General features: G+C 59.8%; 1 protein-coding gene across 1 annotated transcript; it reads left to right on the top strand.

Moving 5' to 3' along the window:
- The first annotated feature begins 3,703 nt into the window (after positions 1 to 3,703).
- MKNK2 (MAPK interacting serine/threonine kinase 2) lies at positions 3,704 to 13,905 on the top strand. Its single transcript, XM_055430092.2, has 14 exons — positions 3,704 to 3,863; positions 4,012 to 4,147; positions 7,458 to 7,545; positions 7,650 to 7,751; positions 7,834 to 7,931; positions 9,749 to 9,828; positions 10,153 to 10,226; positions 10,467 to 10,571; positions 10,704 to 10,759; positions 10,844 to 10,939; positions 11,344 to 11,538; positions 12,216 to 12,380; positions 13,005 to 13,048; positions 13,361 to 13,905. Exons 2-14 carry the CDS (start codon positions 4,097 to 4,099, stop codon positions 13,596 to 13,598), a joined length of 1,392 nt encoding a protein of 463 aa, XP_055286067.1. The 5' UTR covers positions 3,704 to 3,863; positions 4,012 to 4,096; the 3' UTR covers positions 13,599 to 13,905.
- The last annotated feature ends 5,606 nt before the right edge of the window (positions 13,906 to 19,511 follow it).

Here is a 19,511-nt window from a genome sequence, read left to right as displayed (position 1 = left end):
GAGCTGAGGAGGGAGGGGCCCAGCGCTCCACACAAAGGCAGGAGCTTATGAGGGTACTGCAGTGGGCCCAGCACCCCCATCCCCTACCAAGCATAGGCACCTACTGCTCTCTCGTGTGTATGCACCCTCTGTATCCACTTCCACCTGCGCACCGTCTGCCCCACACGGACGCAGGCTTAGTGCCTCTCTCAACGTGTACAGACACATGCACACCCTAGTCTGGTCACACTCGCACACACTCACATCCGAGTTCTGCTTTTATTTTTTGGCCTTGCTACAAGTGGCATGTGGGATCTTAGTTCCCTGACCAGGGATCAAACCTGTGCCCCATGCAGTGAGGCACTGGAAGCTCAGAGTCCTAACCACTGGACCACCAGGGAAGTCCGGGTGCTTCTTTTTAGCACTGGAAGACAAAAGTCTTTACCATTACCCCTTGGTAGGATTGCCAGATAAAATTGAGGATACACATTTGAATTTCAAACAAACAATGAATAATTATTTTGGATATACTAATGCATGGGATATACATGAGAATGATGCTGAAAGGTTATTCATTATCTGAAATTCAACTTTAAAGTGGCATCCTGTATTTTTATTTGCTAAATCTGGGGGCTCTCCCTCCTGGATCTGGAGTTCCTGAGCTGTCCTTGGGTCCCCTGCTGCTATCTGGGAGGTGATCTCTGCACGATTGAGGCCCCAGGATCCCAGGGCTCAGCTACCCTGCCAGGCCTAGGAGGAAATGGTCAGAGTGGACCCCACCCAGCCAACCAGCCTGCCTCCTCAGGCCAACAGAGGGCAGGGGGAGCAGAGGCCCAGGGGTTCAGGACCTGCCTGCTGTCTCCTCTAGGCTTTGGGGGAGATGCCCACGTACAACAGGGGCAGAGTCACCTTGTAGAATCTGCTTCTTAGAGAGCTGGTTCCCTGCACCATTGGCCTGAGTCCCGCCAAGCCTCATCCATAACTGAGGTGGAAGATGGAGGAAAGACCCCTCTCCTCTTGGCCACCTAGGATGCCACAAAGGAAGCTGGAATGGATCTGCAGTTGGGGAGGGGAGGGAAAAGCTGTATAGCCCCGGAACTGCTCCAACTGATGCAGGAGACTCGTTTTCCTTGATCAGGCCAGTGCCTCCCGACTCCTGCTCCTCGAGGGCAATCCTGAGACCCCTTCCCCAGCTGTCTGCCTCCCTGCCATCCTTTGGGTGGGGGGAGTATCCTTGTTTCAGAGTCTGTCCGTCCTGCCCACAGCTCTGTGTCATCCTTCCCTCTGCTGGACTGGCCCCTGACTAAGCCTCACTGCCCCAGCTCCGACAGAGCCCCAAAGGGGGACACTGGCCAGCAGGAGGGGAGGGAGCCAGGGCCCAGGTTTTCTGCCTCACCTCCTTGGCAGGTGGGGTCTCCTAGAGGCAGGCGAGACTCCTTGGGTCCCAGGGTGAGGTGGGCAGGGTGGCCAGCTCCCCAGGTACCTCCCAGCCCCTGGGCACCCAGCACCTCTGGGAGCTTGACCTGTAAACAGGGCTGTCCTCAAGGAAGATGGCAGCAATAGGCTGTCCAGAGCTGGCCGCCAGTCTGTGGCAGGACAGGACTGAGGCCTCTGTGCCAGGAGCTCAGGCTCAAGGTTCCTCCCCCTCCCCCATTCCCATTGCCAGCACCCGCCCCCCAGTGCAGACCGAGCTGGGGCTGGGCCTGGCTGTCTCGCCCTGGCCAGCACAACCCAGGCCCCCACCATGGCCAGCACCCAGGCCAATTATGCTGCTCAGTCCTGGGGACTCAAGTGTCCCATTTCAGGGGATCTGCTGTGGTTGTCTGGGTATACCTGTATTTACCTATGGACACACACACATGCAAGAACTCATGTTTCCAGCACACACATGCATGGCCCCTACCCTCGTTGAAGAGCCCATGTGAGCACCAGGACCCTCTCCCAGCACCCAACCAAGTGCTCCCTCCTCAAGCACAAGATGGGGGACTGCAGGATTCAGGGCACCCAGAGGGCATAAGCAGTGGGGGAGGGGGTGATCCTGCTCTCCAGGAGATGCCCGGAGGTGTCTGGTTGTCACGACTGGTAGGGGGTGAGGCTCTTGGCACTGAATGCGTAGGAGCCAGGGAGGCTGTTCAGCTGGGTTGCGGAGAGGAGACCTGGGTGGAAGGACCTCAAAGGCGGGGGCTATCTCCCCATCTCTGTTTCCTGTTTCCCCACCAGCGGTACTGGACTCACCAAGGGGCCACCTGTCCAGACTGTTTGAGAGTACGAGAGCTCCTCTGAGCAGTGTCCAGTGCTGGACCTGGCTTCTGGTTTAGGGAAAAAAATCTGCCTCAATAGCCAGACTCCCAAATAAGGCTGCACAGGACTGGAGCTCCACTGGACCTAGGAAGATAGCCCTGAAGCAAGACCTCAGTTCATTTCTATTCCCTGAGGTCAGCGGCATGCGTGTTCTTTGTTGCAGCACGTGGAATCTTGTTCCCTGACAGGGATCAAACCTGGGTCCCCTGCATTGGGGGCACAGTCTTAGCCACCAGACCAGCAGGGAAGTCTCCAGGTGTGATCAAATTAAAATGAGGTTGGACTAGATTAGGGTGGCCTTAATGCAATGACTGGTGTCCTTAGCAGAGAGAGGAAACACAGGAAGACAGAAAAGATGGTCACATGAAGACAGGAGGAGATCGGGTGATGTGGCTACCAGCCAAGGAGTACTGGGGATTGCCAACAATTACCAGAAGCTGGAAGAAGTAAGAAGGATCCTCCCCAAGGGCCTTCGGAGAGGGTGTGGCCTTGCTGATGACACCTGGATTTCAGACTTCCGGCTCCAGAAGCAGCCTCGGGAAGCCCACATCTTACCCAGCCCCTCTACGCGTGCACATAGACATGCACGTATGCTTCAGTGGACAGGCTGAGGGCTGGAGGAGAGGGAGGACAGTCTACTCTGCAGACGTGAGACACTAAGTGTCCAGATATGGGCTCTGAGGATCATCCGCAGCAGGACTGCGGGGATGGAGAGCTGGCTTATTCTCTCAGAGCCTGGGTCAAGGGCTCCAGCCAAAATGGGGCTGTGTTTTGCCTCCTGTCCTGGTCACCCCTACCCTTTGGGCTTTTTCTCCATCAGTCAAGGGAAACGTTGCTTTCTTCAGGACTGAGGGACGGTTCTTCACAGATCTGTCGCCAACCGCTACTGCGTCCTCTTTCCCAGTCAACACTTGTATGAACTCTTGGGGAGCAAGCTGGGGAAGCAGCTGGGCCTACCAGCCTATTGGGGTGCACGTGAACGACAGCTGGTGCGCCTGCACGACAGCTGGGGCCAGGATCCGGGAGCTGAAAAAGAGAGCCACGGCAGATCCCAGAGTCGAGAGATCCAAGTGGGAGCTACAGCAGGTTCTAGGGCAGGCGTGTTGCCCATAGAAGTCAGTATATCCTAGGCCCTGACCGGTAGACTAGGGCTGTTGCCAGAGGGCAGGGCCGGGCTCCAGCTCAGAATCAGGGTCCCGCGGGTCTCCCCGAGCCTCCGGCAGACCTGTTCGAGCAAGCCAAGATCCTTCCCGGGTCCCGCGCCCCGAGCCCCGCGCCACGCACGACGCAGGCGCACAGTCAAGCCCCGTAGCTGGAGGGGCCTTCCAGCCCCGCCCCTGCCGTGTGCGCATGGGCGGAGCCCAGAGGGGTGGGGTCTGCGTCGGGGCGGGGCCGAGCCTGGCCTATAAAGGCGGCGGCTACGCGACGCGCCCGGCTCCTCTCGGCGGTGGCGGCCCAGGCCGGGGAGTCCGCGGTGGTGGCAGCGGCGGTGGCGGCGCTGTTCCCCGCGCGGTCCGCGCAGCGGGGTCCGGGCTGCGCCTCTCGGGCGGCGGCACTGCGGCCCCGGCCCGAGCCCGACCCCGGTGAGTGTGGCCCTGCGACTTCGGTCCGGCCCGGCCCCGGCCCGGGTGCGGGGATCGGGCCCCACGGAGCCTAGCCGCCCTGGCCCGGGCTCCCGGCGCAGCCGGCCGCGGCCACTCAACGCCCTCCTTTGTCTGCTCCCGCCTTCAGGGTCCCCTCCCCTGCCGCCCCTCTCCCACGGGCCGCCCCCCTGGGCCCTGCGTCCCCTCCCCCGCTGGCGGGGCCCGGACAGAAGATGGTGCAGAAGAAAACAGCCGAACTTCAGGGCTTCCACCGTTCCTTCAAGGTGAGGGTCAGGTCGGTTTGGGGGCGCCCAGGGCTGGACCACTGGAAAGGCCGGTGGTGGGACTCGGAGCCCGCCCCCAGTTCCCGCGGCTCATGCCAACCTCACCCTTTGCCTGGGGCTGGCCCAGCCTGGTATGCATTAGGGGAGAGGTGATCTTGGGCCACAGTCCAGTCTCAAGCACTCTGGGACCTGTGGGGTCTTTCTTGCAGGAGCTCCCCAGTCTGTGGGGCCCCTACCCATGTGTACCCCTGAAGACCCCAGCCAGGCATGTGCTGGTATGGGGAGGGATTCAGTAGGCCACAGTCAGTTCCTAGTGCCCTGGGGCCTCTGCGGTCTTTACTCCAAGAACCCCAGGCAGAACTGGGGGGCCCCTGCCCATGAGGGCCCCTGGCTGTGTGTCCCCTGCAGACCCCAGCTGAGTGTGCACTGCTGAGGCAGTCAGCAGCCACAGTCCTGTCCCCAACGTCATGGGAGGGCTTGGGAGGATCTGTTAGGTCCTTCCTCCAGGAGCCCCAGACAGGGCTGCAGTCCCCAGGACACCCTCCTGGGTGGTCTGCAGAATGGGACAGTGGATTGAATGCCTTCCCAGCTCTGCACCTCCCAAACACCCCAGGCCCAAGTGCTATTTCCTGTCAGAGCAGGAAGTTTCTGTGGCGGCCCCATGGCTGTGGCAGCCGAGTTCTGGTCTCAGATGAGCGAGTCTGGGGGGCAGGCAGGTGTTAGGCAGGGGCCCCACAGAGCCTGGCCCTGGAGAGGCAATGATGTCAATGGTCACCCCACCCCACTGGCCAGGTTATGTAATGGCTTCCCTGGGCCTTCTTGGGCAAGGACCTGTTGTCTTATAGAGAAGGCAGGACCTGAGTGTGTATGTGTTTGTGTGTCTGTGCATGTTTGAGCTCCAGTGCTTACAGGTGAACTGCAACCAGGGTAGGAGGAGCAAGCTGAGACTAGGTTAAAATTCCCAGCCCATCCAGGCAGCGTCCCAGGCCAGCGCCCCACCCCTGCCCACATGCCTGTCATCCTGGCTTCCCCCTGCCTCCCAGGGCAGCTCCAGCCTTGGCATGTCCAAGTGTTTGGGGCTGGGCGGGAGCAGGGTGGACGAGAGACATTCCTGGTAGTGGTCTGTCCCCTCTGGGGGCTGGGTGGGAGCCAAGATGGGGTCAGTGTGTGGGGCATCACGGTGGCCAAAGCACACTTGAACTTTCTGGATGGTTCCACCCACCTCCTGCCAAGGCCTGCTGACTGGAGGCCTGCAGCCAGCCCTGGGCCTGGTCTGGTCACACTGCCTGGTAGCACAGACTGGCCTCTGCAGGCCACACAACAGCTCTGCACCGAGGTGGGACTGTGGGAGCCCTGAGGGAGTTGGAGGGACCCTGGGCAGGGAGTCCTGGCTCTGAAGTGGCCCTCTTGGTGGCCAGGGCTGGCCACTCTCAGCGTCTCCTCCAGCTTCTCTCAGCTGTTCCCCTGGTCTGCCAGATGTCTCTGATGTGTTTTCCCCCTTTTAAGATGAGAAAATGGAGGCTTGGAAGGCATGGGCCTCCCTTCCACCCCACCCCGCTGGCCCTCTGCACATGGTGACAGGGACACAGGTGCAGGCCTGCTGTCCCTTCATCTTGGTGGCTTGGCCATCTCTTCTCTTTAGGGTCCAGCTTTTTGCATTGGAGGCTAGGACGGGGCAGGGCTTGGTCAGGACCCAGAGGTCCTTTCAGGTCCTTGAGCACCCTTCCATAGTCCTACAATTCCCCCCAGGTGCTCAGATCAGTAGGCTGGGGTCGGGTAGCTGGTGAGAAGCCTCTGGCCCCAAGCCTCACGTCCGCTCTCCCTCCTGATAACCCCCACGGTGCCACCCCTCCTCACCTCCACGGTGGAGGTGGTCACCCGGTGCCAACTTATCGGAGCACTGATTTCCAGCGCTGGTGCAGCTGTGTCCCTGACCCCATGGGTGCCAGAGCCCTGGGCGGGCAGGGCAGGGGCTGGTGGCTGAGCCCGCGCACACTGGCTGCAGTGCTGCCTCCCTCCCTCTCCCCCACCCACTGGGCCTCCTAGCAACTATCTGCAGGCGGGTGGGGAGTCCGGGCGGGCCCACGCCTGTTTTTCAGCCGCTCCCTCTGACCTCTGCCTGCCCCTCTGCTGCCGGACTGGCTTCCGGGCCTCCTGTCTGAAGGAATCTGGCCTGGCCTCTTCTGCCTGGGTATTCCTGGAGGGTCTCCTGGTATTTCTTCTCTGCCAAATGGCCCTCCTGCCAAAGCCCTGGGTCCAGTTGTTCCAAGGTCCAGAGAGGGGCAGCTACTTGACCCAAGTCATCCAGAGTCAGGGCTGGCACCACGGCTGTGTGTGCAGGTCCCCTACACCCACCTGAAGCCCTGGCCACCTGGTCCTCCCTGACTCGTAGAGCTCAGGAGAGCAAGCTCCTAGAGGAGCTGGTGGGCCTCAGCATCCCAACCCTCGTGCCTTGCCATGGCTGCCAGTCGTCATGCTTAACCTGCTCTGCAGGAACATGTGTATCCCAGTTGTCTTTTTTTGGAAGGAACCCCAGTCGACTTTGTTCTCAGGTTAGGGTCCCTTGCAGAGAACCTGGAGGCTGTTGGGTGTGACCTTGAGCTGGCCCCTGCTTGCTACATGGGCTGTTTCCTTAGTTGGCTACCAGGGCCTGTGAGGGGTTCCCTCCTGTGGGCCATGGTCAGGGCAGGGCTGGGCAGGGAGCAGCCAGTGCTCATGTGGGAGACCGTAGGCACCTCTCCCTTGTGCCCCTACATGGGTCATGGTGGTGAAGATCTGAAAGCAAACAAAGAGGGGGGTCAGAGAAGGATAGGAGGCACAGAGCTGGGGGATGGGGGTACATCACAGGCAATGTGGTGGCAAGAAGGTGCAGCGGGGATGAGAGGACAGTGTGAGGCAAAGGGGACCATGCTGGCCCATTTCACAGAGGGGAAAACTGAGGCCAGGAGGCCATGGGAAAGCAGGCAGGGCCACCTGGCTGGGAGCCCCACCCGGGGAAGCCAGTGACTCAGTCCCTCCCAGTGGCTGCCCCATGCCTTTGATCCCTGTGCCAGGTAGTGGTGCTGGCCCCATCCTGCAGGTGAACAGACCAAGGCTCATGACACAGCCTGGGCCCAAAGGTAACTCAGGCCTGGCCTGGGAAGCGACACTGTCTCCCTACCTGCATCTGGCCTCTTCCCGTACCACATCCCCTCCGCTGCAGGTGGGGGGTGAAGGGTCAATTTTCTGGTGGCCCGGCCAAGCCAGGCTTTGTGCCCCTCAGTGTGTGGACAGGGAGAGGGCCTGAGCTCTGTCCTTTCCTCTCCTGCAGGGGCAGAATCCTTTCGAGCTGGCCTTCACCCTAGACCAGGCCCGTCACGGGGAGCCTGACTTCAGCCCAGAGTGCCCGACCCGCCCTGGTGAGGAGCTGAGGGGAGGGCACGTCTCTGGTGGTGGAGTGGTGGCGGGGGGCTGGGCTGCCTCCCGAGCTGGGTGGGCCTCACCTCTGGCCCTCCCGGCACAGATATGCCCACGAGCCAGCCCATTGACATCCCTGACGCCAAGAAGAGAGGCAAAAAGAAGAAGAGATGCCGGGCCACCGACAGCTTTTCGGGCAAGTTTGAAGGTGAGTGGAGCAGGCTGGGGTGGGGGCTTTGGGAAGATGGGCTGGCCCAGGGAGGCTCTCACCCCCACCCCTGGGTCCACAGATGTCTACCAGCTGCAGGAGGACGTGCTTGGGGAGGGTGCCCATGCCCGTGTGCAGACCTGCATCAACCTCATCACCAACCAGGAGTATGCTGTCAAGGTGAGCCAGCCCACGGCACTGGAGCGCGCCCCTTGCCTCTCCCCAGCAGCGTTGGGGTCTGGCACCACCAGAGGTGGCAGAAAGAAGGGAGCTGGCATCTGAGCTGCCGGACTGGCAGCCGGGAAAAACCAGTGTCTAAAAATGGCCCCAAGGCTGGTGACTCAGGCCACCCCTGGGAATCTAGGTCAGCCCAGGCTGAGCCCCCAAGTCCAGGTGAGAAGTGACCAGGGGTGGCACGCCGGCACAGGTGGTCAAGGACCTGCTGCCAGAGGGGTCACCGAGAGCTGGGGGTTCAGTTAAAGCCAGTGCTCACCTGCTGGGTTATTCGAGCCAGGCTCCTGTTCCAGGGCTAAAGAATGCTTCTGGGCATTGATACAGAGATCAAAGCCCTGTACTCTGAGTCTGGGGAGCTGGGCACCTAGGGAGACCAGGGCAGGCCTGTGAGAGCCTCCTGCCTGCCCTGTGCTGCCCTGACCCAGGGTGTGGCCACGCAGCCTGTGTGCCTGGCCAGGCATCAGATCCCACCTTCTGAGAAGCCTTCCAGGCTTCCCTCGTGACCCTCTGCATCTGGGCTGGGTGAGGTCATGGGAGGCTGGTTGCCCAGGAAGGAGGGCCAGGTACTCCAAGGCAAGCGGAACTGGCTGGAAACCTCAGGCCTTGGTGGAAGCTTGGTGACCTAGGTGGCTGTGAACCCCACCCCTTGGGAGTGCCCAGGTCGGGTGGGTGATGGTGCCACAGGACTGGACACCTAGCATCAAGCACTCTCTGCATAGTTGGGGGGCTCCTGAACCCTCCCTTCTACGGGCCTTGCTGGGCAGGCTGGCTCCTGTCACTCAGACAGGGAGACCAAGGCGGGGAGCGGTTAGGCTAGGTGTCTGGGTGGGAACCCCAGAAGGCCACACCCCTCCTGAGAGGGACTGCTGTCTCCTCCATGGACTGGGGGCCCTAGCCATGTTCCCAGGAGATGGGATGAGGTTCAGTTAACTCCAGAAGGGCATGACTGGTGGCACTGTGTCAAGGAGCCCCTGGAATCTGTGGGGCAGGTGTATCTGTCACTCGACAGGTGGGACAGCACTTCAGGTGGTGGCCCAGTGGCCAGTGGACATGGTGCCAGCTTGCTGCTGGAACCTGGCCAGCAGAACACACCATAGGCATTCCCCTAGGCTGCTGGTGGGCCGGAGCCCCAAGCATGCTGGTGACCAAGCCTGCTCACCCACCCAGTGAGAGGGAGCCCAAAGTCCAGCCTAGGAAGAGGGTCCCAGCAGGTGCTGGGGGTGTCCCCCCAGATTAGCATGGGACTGGGAGACAAGATATGGTGATGTGGTGCCCGGGCAAGGAGGAGAGCTTGGCGGGAGCTAGGTGCCCCAGGCACCTTTACTCCCCTGGGTGAGGTATGAGTCAGCACAGTGGCCCCCAGTCTCCTGCTCCAGGTGGTGGGGGTTGGGGGGCGCCTCGTCTAAAGAACCTGCTGCCCTGAAGGGGTAAGTTGCAGGGACTCCAGGTCCAAATTGGCCTGCTCCAGTAGGAGCGCTCCAGCTCCTCTCTGCCTCTCCTGCCATATCCACCCCTCCTGGGAGGCCTCTGGGGACACGCTGCCCCCAGTTTGTGCTGACACCACAGTTTGATTTCCGGTAAATTCTGGGCCCCCATAGGAGAGCTCTGCTTTCCAGAGCTTAAAAGTCTAAACTCTGATGAGTTTCAGGCGTGACCCAGGGGAAGTTTCTGGCGGGCTGTGGAGGATCTGGTTGCCTCAGTTGTGTTTCTGTATGTGTGTCTGTCCTCACCATCCCTATACCCCTCACCCCCGGCCGTTTCAGATCATTGAGAAGCAGCCAGGCCACATTCGGAGCAGGGTTTTCAGGGAAGTGGAGATGCTGTATCAGTGCCAGGGACACAGGTAACGTGACCTAGCCTCATCACAGCACTGGGCCCCCAGCCACCTTTCAGTGGATGAATGGGCCCGAGAGCCTCATCACCCACAGTGGCCACTTAGTGAGCCACTGTGTGCCAGGCCCTGTGTCATGGGTGGGCCTAGTGGTGAGCAAGCCAGATAGTCCAAGGTGGGCAAAGTGGAAGCAGGCCCATGGCCCTAGGCCCATGCCTCCTGCTGGCAGGTGGAGGTGGAGGAGGTGCACCCCTCCTGGGCAGGGCTGTGGCTGCGGCTGCATGCGGGCCTGAGGAAGCCTCAACCCTTCCCCTGCCCCTCTGCCCTGCACCCCAGGAACGTCCTTGAGCTGATTGAGTTCTTCGAGGAGGAGGACCGTTTCTACCTGGTGTTTGAGAAGATGCGGGGTGGTACGTGGGGCTTGGCGCAATTTCTGTCTGGATCCCGATGGGCCTGAGGGCTCAGGGCCACCAGGGAGAAACTTCCAGGGGGCCTGCCCATCAGAGGGACCTTAGGGGTACAGGGTGGCGGCCCCAGCTCAGGTCGGAGGACTTTGGACTCAAAGAGGCCAGAGTGGGGGCTTCCCTGCCAGGGTGGGGTGGGTGCTGGGCATTGGGCAGTGGAGGTGACACCTGTGTATTCTGGCCCAGGCTCCATTCTCAGCCACATACACAAGCGGCGGCACTTTAATGAGCTGGAGGCCAGCGTGGTGGTGCAGGACGTGGCCAGTGCCCTGGACTTCCTGCACAATAAAGGTGGGTGGCCAGGCCGACTGCCCCTGGGGTCCTAGGTATCCACCCTTGCACCCAGTCCACCTGCCCAGGACTCCTGAAAAAACATGCCCACCAACCTTGACCAGCGCTGGTGGTTCTTGGTTCTCCCGGCAGGCATCGCCCACAGGGACCTAAAGCCAGAAAACATCCTCTGTGAGCACCCCAACCAGGTGAGGGGCGCGGAAGGGGGCGGCCTTCCTTTCGGACCAGGCCCCGAGGACCCAGCCCTCACAGCCCATTCCAATCCCGCCCAGGTGTCCCCCGTGAAGATCTGCGACTTTGACCTGGGCAGTGGCATCAAACTCAACGGGGACTGCTCCCCCATCTCCACCCCAGAGCTGCTCACCCCGGTGAGGGCCTGCGAGGAGGGGCAGTGCTGGCAGGGGCGGAGGGGGCGGGAATGGTCCCGAATCCGGTCCCAGACCGCAGTTGCATAACCTCAAAGTGCGGACCTGCTTGACTGCTGAGGCCTCAAAGTTTGAGCTTCCGCTTAGCAACAGCCGCTGATTGGCTGGGCAGGGCTGCAGCCGCGGGCTCCGTGGGCATGGGTGTGCTCCCGGCACCTGTTGATTGGGTGGGAGTGAGGGGTGGGGGTGGGGCCGGCTCCCTCGGTGGCTTCTGATTGGTCGGCAGGGTGAAGGCGGGGCTGTTTTCTTTAGTAGCCTCTGATTGGTCGGGCACGGGCTTCAGGAAGTCCAGGTCGGTGAGCCCCCACCCGCCTTCGCCGGCCCTAACGCCCTGCCCCCGCCCGCAGTGCGGCTCCGCGGAGTACATGGCCCCAGAGGTAGTGGAGGCCTTCAGCGAGGAGGCCAGTATCTACGACAAGCGCTGCGACCTCTGGAGCCTGGGCGTCATCCTCTACATCCTGCTCAGCGGCTATCCGCCCTTCGTGGGCCACTGCGGCAGCGACTGCGGCTGGGACCGCGGGGAGGCCTGCCCCGCCTGCCAGGTGCGAGTGGCGGCCTGCTGTGCACCCCTCCCCCAGCACCCCGCCAGGCCTGCCTTGGCCTGCGCACACACTCATACACACTGGCTGCGCACCTTCACCGCGGCCTGCCTGGTGCACCCCAAGGCCTGGTCTATGTACACACTTACCCCCCACCCTGGGGCCCGGCTCGTGCATCCCCCAGGGCTGCCCTGTGTGCACACAAACCGACATCCAACCGCAGGTCCTGTCCCCTGTACCTCTGAGCACCCCTTAGGGCTTGGCCTCCAACCGTTGGCCACATTAGCAGGCCACTGCCTCTGTGTTTCCAGAGGCTCTTTGGGAGCCTGAGGGTAGGAAGTTGAGGTAAGGCAAGGCCTATGGTTTGGGGTAATCAGGTTCTAGCCTTCTACAGACTACCTGAGGCTCAGGCGTCATGGCCTGATTTCCCCTTGATTGAGCTCACTCCAGCAGAGCCCAAGTGCTTCTGGGAAGGCACTCTCTGAGGAAGCCTCCCAGTGCCCCAGCTTTGCTAGCTGAACTCCGAACACTTTAACTAACCCTAAGCCCAGGCACAGGTCAGGTGGGATGTGGTGGAGGAGGGGTGCTCCTGCAGGTCCGGGCTTGCCCATCCAGGCACTGGGGACATGGCCTCAGCCCTTGCTAGCTGCAGCTGACCCCTCTCCCCGTGTCCCCTCCAGAACATGCTGTTTGAGAGCATCCAGGAGGGCAAGTACGAGTTTCCAGAGAAGGACTGGGCCCACATCTCCTTTGCTGCCAAAGACCTCATCTCCAAGCTCCTCGTCCGCGATGCCAAGCAGAGGTTGAGCGCTGCCCAAGTCCTGCAGCACCCCTGGGTGCAGGGGGTGAGTGGGAGCCCCAGGAAGCCTGGGAGTCCTCAGACCTCCATCCAGCCTCTGCCGATGGGTCAGGGTTACTCAGAGCAAGGGTCGAAGAGCCCCAGAGTGAGCTAGAGGGCAGTAGGGAAACCCCCACTGCCTGCTGGCCAAGTTCAATCTGCACTGCAGGAGCTCCTCTTTGCCAAGCCCTGTGTCCAGGAGGTGCTGGGGCCTCCTCTTTTCTCGAACAGCGTCAAGCTGAGGTCAGCCAGGTGGCAGTCGGGCAGCAAGCCAAGGTAGACTCATGACCTGCCAACGGCAGTTCCAGGCTCTCTACCCAGCAGTCTGGGAAAAACACAATGTGTCTGTCTTCTGCCCAGTGGTCGTCCCAAGGGGTAGGTGCTTAGGCCAAAGGTTGGCACCGTGGGGAGCAAAGACTTAAGGTAGAGGGGGCTTCCACCCTCTTCCAGGAGCTGGGAACCATCTGGAAGGGGCAGCTGTGCTGAGGCAGGCCCCGCCCCCAACCTGGCGGGTTACCTGCAGGTGCCCTGCGTTCACCACCTCTGTGCTCTGGTGTTCTCGGAGTCAGCCGGGTGGCCTGCGGGCGGGCGGGTTCTCCTCTCCAACCTCTCCTCTCCTGTCTCCTTGCAGTGCGCCCCGGAGAACACCCTGCCCACGCCCATGGTCCTGCAGAGGTGAGGCCCCAAGCGGGGAGCCCCAAGTCCAGGAGGGGCGCTAAATGTTAAGATGTAAAAGAAAAAACCCTTTCAGTCCTGGGGCAGGGAAGCTGTCCAAGCGCTTGGATGTCCTTCTATCAGGTGCAGAGTTTGTGACTCCACGGGGGCTCCAACCCACTGCCGCCCCAGCCCCACACCCACCCATTGGAGAGTGGGACCTCTTAGGGCCTGCGGCCCCTGCTCTGGGGTACTGCACTGGCCCCAGGCCGGGTGGGGAGGCGAGGCTACTTCTCCCTCCTTGGTGACCCCCCACCCCCGCCTGGTCCCCAGGAACAGCTGTGCCAAAGACCTCACTTCGTTCGCGGCCGAGGCCATTGCCATGAACCGGCAGCTGGCCCAGCGCGAGGAAGACGCGGCGGAGGAGGCGGAGCAGGGCCAGCCCGTGGTCATCCGAGCTACCTCACGCTGCTTGCAGCTGTCCCCGCCCTCCCAGTCCAAGCTGGCCCAGAGGCGGCAGCGCGCCAGCCTGTCCGCGGCCCCCGTGGTCCTGGTGGGAGACCATGCGTGACGCCTTCCTTTCCTCTGTACATAGGCCTTCCCCACCTGTCAGATCTAAAAAGATTTTTTAAGCTATTGCCCGCCCGCCGTGACCAGCGGGCTCCCCTTCCCCCTTCACTTCCCCCCCTCCCGGCTGGATTCCGAGGCGCTCTGCTCAGCTCGGGGGTCTTTTTATATAAGGTTTTTGCTGTTTTTTTTTTTTTCTTTTTTCTGTTTCTCTCCCTCCAAACCCCCCCCAACAATGGTGTTAAAAGCAAAGCAGGCTCCGCGGGGGGGCGGGAGAGCTGAGGGCGCGCGGCCGGGTGGGCCCTCCCGCCGCCCCGCCCGGGACGCCGCGGCCACTGTGAAGGCCCCTCCCTCCGCCCGCGAGACTCAGGAGAGCAGGGCGTGGCGTCTCCTGGGCCGGGCGGGGCCCCGCTGCCCTCTCCCGCCCTCGCGGTGTTTTCAGGGACCGGTCCACCCCCACCTCCCCTGGATGAGACGGTAGCTCCTTCCCTCCCCATAGACATCCTGGTGGGCGGCGGGGCCCGGGGCTTCTCAGGTCTCCGCAGTCGCGGGAGCGGAGCCTGGGGCGGGGAGGGCGGAGTGACGCCCACTGGACACCCCCACCCCCTCCCGCCGACTGACAATCGGGGCTCCCTCGAACCTTGACCTTAAGCTGCAGCTGATGGGCCCTCCTCTGGCCCCTCCACTGGGGACTGCCACCCGGGAGGGGGGCGCCAGGGCAAGCGGGAGGGGCTGGACAGGCGCCCGTCAGCCGACGTGGGGGTCCCGCGGACCCCAGACCCGGGCACCCGAGTGCCCCTTCTCAGGGCTCAGTCTGACCACGGCCACGTCCTGCCCGGCCGCCCCTCGGGTCCGGCGTGGATGCCCCGTCAGCCCCCCTCCCCCGCCCCGGGCGGCGTCTCTGCCCCGCCCACCTTCAGGAAAAGGCCGCAGCTGCTGCCCCGTCCGCCCGCGCCCGAGTCAGACGTTGTCGCGTGACCCGCCGGTCTGGGGAGTCTGGGCCCTCCCCGATCTGACGCCTGGGCCCTCGGGTGGGAGACACTATGCAATACACAGGCTTCCTTTTCTACGTGCACACGGGCTTCTGCCGGGGCGGGGGGTGGGGGTGTGGGGCGGGCGCGGGCAGGCGGTCCCCAGGGTCCCGGCCGGCCTCTGCGGGTACCCCGATCCGGCTTCTGGTCGTTCGTTCTGTTTCGTTAGTTTTCTAAAACAAAAGTTGACTTCCCTTCCCTGTTCGTGAAGAATACTTGAATGTGGGGGGAGGGGTTCGAGGCGTGGGAAGCTCGGGCGCCGCCTCTTCGGTCCCCCCACGTCTGGATGTTGCCACAGTCCTAGGTGGCTGCTGGGGGCCGCCGCCCCTCCCCGCCCGCCGGATCTGTGGACTGGCCTTTCCAAAGACTCCGGGGGTGGGGAGGCCACCCCCCCACCATCGTTTCTCTCCCATTTGTGATTCCACGTTTTGCAACCGAGAATTCTGCCTTTTTGTAAAAAAAAAAAAGAAAAGAAACGGACTCTCGCCCGCTGCGAGGCGCCATGGCCATTTTACTCGGGAAAGCTGAGCTGTGAGCCGCTTTTTTTTTTTTTAATCCAAAGGTGGGACATCCACTTCCTCCCCGCTGTCTCGAACAGTGCGGCCCGGAGGACTGGTCAGAACCGTTACTGTGAATGAGCCTGGCTCTCAGGCTGCTCCGGCGCTGGGGGAAGGGGGCACAGCAGTGTTTCAATGTTAAGATGTGTTAAAAAAAAAAAAAAGAAACAGATTTTTTTAAAGTGGGGGAAAAACATCCAAGCACTTTAACTCCACTCTACCAGGTGAGCTGATAAAGCTCAGAAGTTTTCCTTTACACCAACTGTCAATGCCGGAATTTTGTATTCTGTTTTGTAAGGATTTAATAAAAGTCATAAAAACCCGTTTGCATACTCACGTCGTGGCTTTCTGTTGACCGGCAACAAACTGCCCCAAACCTAGTGTCCCAAAGCCGTTTTGTTATTCCCGGTGGTGCTATGAGTCAGGGATGCAGACGGGGCTTGAGAGGCTCAGTTTGTCCTTGCGCTCAGACAGCTGGGTCCTCCACTGGGAAGGTTCATCACCCACAGGTGTGGGCTGGGCTCCTGCTAAGGCTGGAACCTGGGCCAGGTGCCCACAGGAGTTCTCCTGTGGGCCTTGGGCTTCTTCATGTGGCTGGCGGATCTGAGTAGCCTGCCTTCAGAAGGCATGCTGCATGGCCTCCCCAATTCCAAGGTCAGGTGGAGTTCAGCAAACAGCTGTCCCAGGTCCAAAGGGAGGGAGGGAAACAGCTTTGAGTTGGGGCAGGGCACCTCTGGACAATGCAGCCTAATTCAACAAAACCCAGTAATTCAGACTTCTCCCCCATGGCTGGCCTTCCTCCCTCTCTAGACTCCTTTCTCTCAACCATGATTATATTCTTGCCATATGCAGGTCTTTGCTGGACAGCCCAGGGCTGACTTCAGATCCTCAGGGGAAGAGGGGGAAGCAGTGTGTCAGGGAGGGCTTCCTGGAGGCAGAAGCCAAAGGGTAGGGGGCGGTGAAGTCCAGTGGTTAAGGACAGCAGACAGGCTAGAACCCCAGTCCCTTTCAGACTGCTGTGCTTATCAGTTTCCTCATCTGACAGCAGGGGTCTTGAGAAAAAGCCAGGTGAAACCAGCAGGTAGCACAGCAAGAAGGCAAGAAGAAAGCAGATGAGGGACTTCCCAGAGCGCCAGTGGTTAAAACAACGTGCTGCCAGTGCAGGGGACATGGGTTTGATCCCTGGTTGGGGAACTAACATCATACCATGTGGTGCCACCAAAGCGGTAGAGGGGGTAAATCCTCTGCAGGGCCTGGAATAGGCCGGTCTAGGATCAGCGCCTGGAGCCTTCTGTGCCTGGCTTCCGTCTCCAAACACCACGTCCTCAAGATTCACACGTGTTGCAGCGTGTGTTGGTGCCTCACTCCTCTTCACACCTGAGTAGTAGCCCCACTGTCTGGACCACACTGTGTTTATCTGCTACCCACCAATGGACATTGAGGTGTCCTGCTTTCTGGAGTGGCGAGTTGTGCTGCTGTGAACACAGCATATGTCTGTCTGGATGTTGTTTCATTGCCCCTGGGTGGACATCCATAGAAGGAATGCGAGCAGGGCACAGACCCCATTGGATATCATTTCAGAAGGACTGATCTTGTTGCCACGTGGCGTGTGGGCTAGGGGCCAAAGGGACCCTGTGGGGCACCATTGTCTCACTTGCAGCCAGCCCAGTGAGGGCTGACAGGCCTAGAAGGGTGGAGCCCACAGAGCAGATGGGTGCTTTGCAGGGAGTGGTATCTAGCAGTGCCTAGGGACAGCCTGGATGTTGTGAAGTAGGGCTCAAAGGGGGCTCTCCCAGTTGCTTGGAAGGCTTCCTGGAAAGGTGTAGGCACTGGGATCCCCTCTCCTGCCTAGGACCCCAGGCTTGGCAAGTGGCACCTCCTCCCTGACCTGGCCCTACCTGAGGAATCTTCAGGGATACCTTGGAGCCTGGCCCCGCTCCTGCATTTGCTCAGCCGCCCTTTGGAGCCCTCCTCTCAAGCCCCGCAGCTACCCTGCCCCAGCCAGGGCCACGGCCCCCTGCGTAGTTCCCCCAAAGCCCGACCTCAATGCTGTCCCTTGCCCAGCCTGGCCTATGTGGGGGAAATGGGGTGGGTGCTACATGCTAAACCACCACCCTCCCAGGTGGCATGGGGTCCTGTCCAGCCCTTCCAGGCCGCGCCACTGACCTCTGCCTGCCCCCTGCCGCCTGCCAAGACCCGGCCACCAGGCACATCTTGTTCTCTGAGCTGCAGCCCTAAGTTTGATGTTTGCGGTTTCCTCTCGGCCAGCACCACCCCTCCCAGGCCGACCCCGCCCCTTTCACGGCCAGCCCCGGCCCTTCCACGTCTCCTGGAGAAGTGGCAGGAAAATCCTGGAAACCGAGGAGCTAAAGGCTTTCCCAGGCTGGCGGCGGGGCCTCCTGTCTGCGCTGCCGGAAACGGGGCTCAAGGCAGGCAGCTGGTCCAGGGCGTCTGCAAACTGGATCTGTCACCCCTAGATTACAAGGAATCACGGGTGATTCTGGAGCTGCCCTCCCCCAGCCTCCAGACAGCCACGCACACTGATATACAGTGCTAAGGATAGGGGAAACAGGGCGAGTATACGTCCGGACACTTTGTATTCTCTTCCCAGCTTGTAAAGCACACACGCCCCCTGCGTTGGAAGCCTGGAGTCTTAGCTGCTAGACTGCCAGGGAAGTCCCTTAAAGCCTTTTTTTTTTTTTTTTTAATATTTATTTATTTATTTGAAAAAACCCTGATGTTGGGAAAGATTGAAGGCAGGAGGAGAAGGGGATGACAGAGGATGAGATGGCTGGATGGCATCACCGAGTCAGTGGACATGAGTTTGGGTAAACTCCGGGAGTTGGTGATGGACAGGGAGGCCTGGTGGGCTGCGGTTCATGGGGTTGCAAAGAGTTGGACACTACTGAGCAACTGAACTGAACTGAACTGATTTACTTATTAGGCTGCACTAGGTCCTGTACAGTTCTTCTGTGTATTCTTGCCACTGCTTCTTAATCTCTGCTGCTTGTGTTAGGTCCTTACCATTTCTGTCCATTATCATGCCCACCCTTGTATGAAATGTTCCCTTGGTATCTCTGATTTTCTTGGACAGATTTCTAGTCTTTCCTATTCTTTTTCTCCATTTCTTTGCATTATTCATTTAAGAAGGCCTTCTTATCTCTCCTTGCTATTCTCTGGAACTGTGCATTCACTTGGGTATGTCTTTCCCTTTCTCCTTTGCCCTTCACTTTTCTTCTTTCCTCAGTTATTTGGAAAGACTCCTCAGACAACCACTTAGCCTTCTTGAATTTCTTTTTCTTTGGGATAGGTTTGGTCACTGCCTCTTGTACAGTGTTACGAACCTCCACCCATAGTTCTTCAGGCATTCCATCAGATCTAATCCCTTGAATCTATTTGTCACCTCCACTATATAATCACAAGGAATTTGATTTAGGTCATACCTGAATGGTCTAGTGGTTTCCCCTACTTTCTTCAACTTCAGCCTGAATTTTGCAATAAGGAGTTCATGATCTGAGCCACGGTCAGCTCCCGGTCTTGTTCTTGCTGACTTAGTTGTAGCATGCAGGATCTTTAGTTGCAGTTTGCGGGATCTAGTTCCCTGACTAGGGACTGAACCCAGGCCTCCTGCACGGGGAGCATGGAGTCTTAGCCACTGGGTCACCAGGGAAGTCCCTCAAAACTGTTTTTTAAAAAAGAAGTGTTATTAAAAAGATGAAATAAGCCAGATACAAAAGGTCACATAATGTGTGATCCCACTTATGTGAAACGTCCACAAGAAGTAAATCCATGAAGACAGAGAGTGAGTTCCTGGTTGTCAGGGGATGACAGCTGGTAGCACTGGGTTTCTTTTGGGGTGATGGAATGTTCTGGAACTACAAGTGATGGCTACACAGCCCTATGAATATACTGAATGCCACTAAAGTCTTCATTTTATTTGATTTGGTTGTGCCATGGAGTAGGTGGGATATCGGTTTCCCTACCAGGGTTTGAACCTGTGCCCCTTGCAATGGAAGCCTGTAGTCTTAACCACTGGCCCATCAGGGAATTCCCTGAAGTGTTCATTTTAAATGGGTGAATTTCATATTCAGTGAATTTCCCTGCAATAAGAATGAAAAAGATGATGGGACCGAGTCTGTACTGAGTCTGGGACACAGTAAGTGATCACTAAGTGTATGGAACAGTGATTTATCACCAGCACAGGTGTCTCCACCCTAGAGTGTAGGGGTTGATTGCAGGTTTTGTTCCCAATGCTGTCACTAGTCCACACACCAGGCCCTCCTGCTGGTTCATCCTCACAGCTTCTTTCATCATCCTGTCCCAGGAAAC

The sequence above is a fragment of the Moschus berezovskii genome, chromosome 8, assembly GCF_049115385.1.
Source record: "Moschus berezovskii isolate FMDL1 chromosome 8, NW_MosBer_1.0, whole genome shotgun sequence".
In the NCBI taxonomy this organism is placed as follows: domain Eukaryota; kingdom Metazoa; phylum Chordata; class Mammalia; order Artiodactyla; family Moschidae; genus Moschus; species Moschus berezovskii.
This window is presented reverse-complemented; position numbering and strand designations above follow the sequence as displayed.

Coding starts and splice junctions, on each gene's coding strand:
- MKNK2 (XM_055430092.2), top strand. CDS start 4,097: ATGGTGCAGAAGAAAACAGCCGAACTTCAGGGCTTCCACCGTTCCTTC. Junction 7,546..7,649: donor AGAGTGCCCGACCCGCCCTG/GTGAGGAGCTGA, acceptor CTCCCGGCACAG/ATATGCCCACGAGCCAGCCC. Junction 12,381..13,004: donor AGCACCCCTGGGTGCAGGGG/GTGAGTGGGAGC, acceptor GTCTCCTTGCAG/TGCGCCCCGGAGAACACCCT.